We start from the raw sequence: 5,000 nt of genomic DNA, 5'->3' as shown, positions 1-5,000 counted from the left end.
TCGTCGTTCTACAGAGAGGTCCTATCAAATCTCTCTGTCGTCGTTCTACAGAGAGGTCCTACCAAATTTCTCTGTCGTCGTTCTACACAGAGGTCCTATCAAATCTCTTTGTCGTCGTTCTACAGAGAGGTCCTATCAAATTTCTCTGTCGTTCTACAGAGAGGTCCTATCAAATTTCTCTGTCGTCGTTCTACAGAGAGGTTCTACCAAATTTCTCTGTCGTCGTTCTACACAAAGGTCCTATCAAATTTCTCTGTCGTCGTTCTACAGAGAGGTCCTATCAAATTTCTCTGTCGTCGTTCTACAGAGAGGTTCTACCAAATTTCTCTGTCGTCGTTCTACAGAGAGGTCCTACCAAATTTCTATGTCGTCGTTCTACAGAGAGGTTCTACCAAATTCCTATGTCGTCGTTCTACAGAGAGGTTCTACCAAATTTCTCTGTCGTCGTTCTACATAGAGGTCCTATCAAATCTCTCTGTCGTCGTTCTACAGAGAGATCCTACCAAATTTCTCTGTCGTCGTTCTACATAGAGGTCCTATCAAATCTCTCTGTCGTCGTTCTACAGAGAGGACCTACCAAATTTCTCTGTCGTCGTTCTACAGAGAGGTCCTATCAAATTTCTCTGTCGTCGTTCTACAGAGAGGTCCTATCAAATTTCTCTGACGTCGTTCTACAGAGAGGTCCTATCAAATCTCTTTGTCGTCTTTCTACAGAGAGGTCCTACCACATTTCTCTGTCGTCGTTCTACAGAGAGGTCCTACCAAATTTCTCTGTCGTAGATCTGGAATTTAGTAATATATTTATGTCTTTATTGTATATTTGTTGGGTGAAGACGGGTTTTGAGCCCGAAACGTTCCGTGTTTGGTATTTTGTTCTTTTTTTTTTTTTTTGAAGCTATTCTATTCATTTTTTTTTGTTTATAACGCATTCATTGGAAAGCGTTATTGTTCTTCTCTTCAACTTCCATTACTACTACTACTACTACTACTACTATACTACTACTACTACTACTACTACTACTACTACTACTACTACTACTACTACTACTACTACTACTACTACTACTGCTACAACAACAACAACTACTACTACTACTACTTATACTAGTACTGAGACTACTACTACTATTACTACTACTACTACTACTACTACTATACTACTACTACTACTACTACTACTACTAACTACTACTACTACCACCACCCCCACTACCACCACCACCCCACATACTATAGCCCAAACCATTCCAGATAGAAAATACAAATTATATCTTACATTGAACACCAAGTTGAATATTTTTATAGTCACGCTTTCCCCTCGAGTTAACAACATCACACTGGTACCTCCCGGTGTCTGGACATCTGGCAATTATTTTGAACTCAGACCCCAACCTCACATTGTGTTCCAATGGGTAGGATTGCGTCACCGGAAGATTGACTGAACTTCCCAGAACTCTCAAGGTCACTTCCGGTTTTGGATGGCCTCCTGTGTCACAGATGAAAGTCACTATCGCATTGTTTTTGACCATCAGAAAGTAGGTCTCTTCGTTTGCTGTGAATTTGTCATTACGACATAGGGTTCTGGGAATGAAGAATAATACAGGTGGTGGTGGTGGTGATGATGATGATGATGATGATGATGATGATGATGATGATGATGATGATGATGGTGGTGGTGGTGTGGTGGTGATGATGATGATGATGATGATGATGATGATGATGATGATGATGATGATGGTGGTGGTGGTGGTGATGATGATGATGATGATGATGATGATGATGATGATGATGATGATGATGATGGTGGTGGTGGTGGTGGTGGTGGTGGTGGTGATGATGATGATGATGATGATGAGATGATGATGATGGTGGTGGTGGTGGTGGTGGTGGTGGTGGTGGTGGTGGTGTGTGATGATGATGATGATGATGATGATGATGATGATGATGATGGTGGTGGTGGTGGTGGTGATGATGATGATGATGATGATGATGATGATGATGATGATGATGATGATGATGATGAGATGATGATGGTGGTGGTGGTGGTGGTGGTGATGATGATGATGATGATGATGATGATGATGATGATGATGATGATGATGGTGGTGGTGGTGGTGGTGGTGGTGATGATGATGATGATTGATGATGATGATGATGAGATGATGATGATGGTGGTGGTGGTGGTGGTGGTGATGATGATGAGATGATGATGATGATGATGATGATGATGATGATGGTGGTGGTGGTGGTGGTGGTGGTGTTGATGATGATGATGATGATGATGATGATGATGATGATGATGGTGGTGGTGGTGGTGGTGGTGGTGGTGGTGTGGTGGTGGTGGTGGTGGTGGTGTTGTTGATGATAGTAAATAGTAAATAGTAAATAATGAATTTATATAGCGCCTAAACATCCACGTTAATCGTGCTCTGCGGCGCTTTACATAATAAAAATAAAAATGTTTGAAAACAAAAAAATTAAAAATCACGACACTACATGATACATAATAAGCATGCATACAAAAAACACTAAACTGTATTATCCAGACTATAAACGTTCATGGATACACACAGTTTTGTGTGTTGGTCCGTTATACTTCCGGATGGCAATGTTATGAGCTTCTTAGCCAAGCGCATAGCCAAGCGCATACTATCTATAGATAGTATGCGCTTGGCAAAGAAGCTCATAACATTGCCATCCGGAAGTATAACTGGCCAACACACAAAACTGTGTGTATCCAAGAACGTTTATAGTCTGGATAATACAGTTTAGTGAGCATTACTCATAAACGCGGATGGCAAAATAAAACAATAACAAAGTCCAGAGTGACGTCATCTTCATTCTATCTATAAATAGCTCCCATTTCCTACAATGACTCACATTTACTTTTTGGCACCAGTTTTCTTTTCTAAAATTAATTAGTTGGAGCCAAAATCTCAGAATTTTTTTCTTCTTTCTTGTAGTTTGTAAACAAAATGATGGCAATCTGGAAGAGCGAGGAAGTCAGACTGAAAATGAAGATCCTAACATCCTGTATTTTTCCTACTGCAATATATGGATGCGAGACATGGACTATAACCAAAGAATCAGAAAAGAGAATAACCGCCTTCGAAATGAAATGCTATAGAAAAATCTTACGCATCCCGTGGACAATCAAAGAAAGCAATGCAAACATCATGAAAACACTAGGACTAAAAAAGTCCCTGCTAATGAGTAAGATAAAAAAGCTGAAACTCAATTACTTTGGGCACCTGAAAAGACACGACACACTAGAGAGAGATGTACTGGAGGGCATGGCGGAGGGCAAAAGAGGCAGAGGAAGACCACAAAGAAGATGGCAACAGGATAATCAGGAATGGCTCAACAACGGCGTGACGGAATGTGGCAGATGGGCACAAGACAGAGACTTCTTCCGATGGACTGTGTGGGAGGCTACGTCCAAGTGATATGCCACAGAGAGAGAGAGAGAGAGAGAGAGAGAGAGAGAGAGAGAGAGAGAGAGAGAGAGAGAGAGAGAGAGAGAGTTTGTAGATAGGTCTGTCGGGAGGTCCCGATGGCACAGCTAGTAGAGCACTTGCTTTACATGCAAAGAGATTGAGATCGATCCCGAGTGAAGTTGAATGTTTTCCCCCTGTTCACCACCCCCCCCCTCCCCCTTTCCAATTGTTTACTCAGGAGTGACTGGGTAACTGGGTCTGTTAGACTTGTCGGAAAGTACTTTATGACAGACTAGCGTCCTTACAAAAGGATATCTTATTTTATCTTATCTCACTAAAGGCTGAATATTGGAATTATCCTTTAAATGCCTTATACAATAGTCTATAATTACAAAATCTCATATAGCTTGCATCAAGGAATTGTTATTGTTCGTTCGACGCATAGAAACCGGGATAAACTCCGTCTCATGAGCCTTATACTCTGAACTCTGAAGAAATACTTACTTAGATAGGTCTGCTGTGGAATTTTTTTGCCTGGGTTAACTCGAGCATTAGAGCATTTATATAGCGCAATATCCCCTAGACGGACTCAAAGCGCTTTACAAGGGGTCCCTGGCCAACAGCAACACTTCACATAGAGGACGGGACATGACACCTGTTAGGTGAAATTACAAATTTCTTTTCGGACACAGACAACACTGTTACCGGCCAGGTACAAATTTTACAGCTGAGTATAGTGAAAGAAAGTGAGTAAAGGACCTTTTCCAAGGGCTCAACTATGCGCCGGACGAGGCTCGAACCCCACAAGACCACATAGCCGCACGTTAAGTTAAGTTCATGAACACGGATAAAAATGATACTTAGTAGAATGTCAACCACTTGAAGCAACCAGGTTTAGTCTAGTCCACACACCCCATCAAGTGATGTGTTGTTTTAAAACTATAGATAGAATGAAGTGACGTCACGCAGGTCTTTGTTTTTGCTTTTTGCCATCCACGTTTATGAGTAATTCTCACTAAACTGTATGAACCATCTATAAACAATTAAGATTACACTATAGATAGAACGAATATGACGTCACTCAAGCTTTGGTATTGTATTTTGCCATCCGCGTTTGTGAGTAATTCTCACTAAACTGTATCAACCACACTATAAAAGTGCATGGTTACACACAGTTTTGTGTGTTGGTCCGTTATACTTCCGGATGGCAATATTATGAGCTTCTTAGCCAAGCGCATATTAACTATAGATAGAATGCGCTTAGCTAAGAAGCTCACAACATTGCCATCCGGAAGTATTACGGACCAACACATAAAACTATGTGTAACCTTGAACTTTTATAGTCTGGTTAATACAGTTTATTGAGAATAACTCATAATCGTGGATGGCAAAAAACAATAACAAAGACCAGAGTGACGTCATTATCGTTCTATGTATAGTTGTCTAACGTGTTTTAGTTTACTTCTGCGAACCTTTAACTTCTGGATAAGGGCCAAGAAAAAATGAAATTTCAAGGGGTATATAAAACATATTAAAATCGTTCGTTTATTTACCAAAACAAAG

The 5,000-nt window shown here is 40.7% G+C and overlaps 2 protein-coding genes across 6 annotated transcripts in view; both read right to left on the bottom strand.

Moving 5' to 3' along the window:
- The window catches only part of LOC144956203 (stimulated by retinoic acid gene 6 protein-like), a 744,310-nt gene that overhangs the window by 49,103 nt on the left and 690,207 nt on the right, over nucleotides 1–5,000 (bottom strand). The gene's annotated exons all lie outside the window — the stretch shown is intronic.
- LOC144956195 (uncharacterized) overlaps nucleotides 1–5,000 on the bottom strand; it is a 38,756-nt gene that overhangs the window by 9,005 nt on the left and 24,751 nt on the right. The window contains exon 3 of one of the 2 annotated variants that reach the window (XM_078886622.1): nucleotides 1,277–1,581. The exons of the other annotated variant lie outside the window; for it this stretch is intronic. Within the exon in view, the coding sequence (XP_078742748.1) occupies nucleotides 1,277–1,529 (253 nt within the window). The 5' untranslated portion in view covers nucleotides 1,530–1,581. The remainder of the gene's footprint in view (nucleotides 1–1,276; nucleotides 1,582–5,000) is intronic. 2 annotated transcript variants of the gene reach the window in all.

This window comes from Berghia stephanieae, chromosome 10 (genome assembly GCF_034508935.2).
Source record: "Berghia stephanieae isolate SIO BIC M18660-M18661 chromosome 10, UCSD_Bste_1.3, whole genome shotgun sequence".
Lineage (NCBI taxonomy): Eukaryota > Metazoa > Mollusca > Gastropoda > Nudibranchia > Aeolidiidae > Berghia > Berghia stephanieae.
Note: the sequence above shows the minus strand (reverse complement) of the source record. Positions and strands in the feature narration are given on the sequence as shown.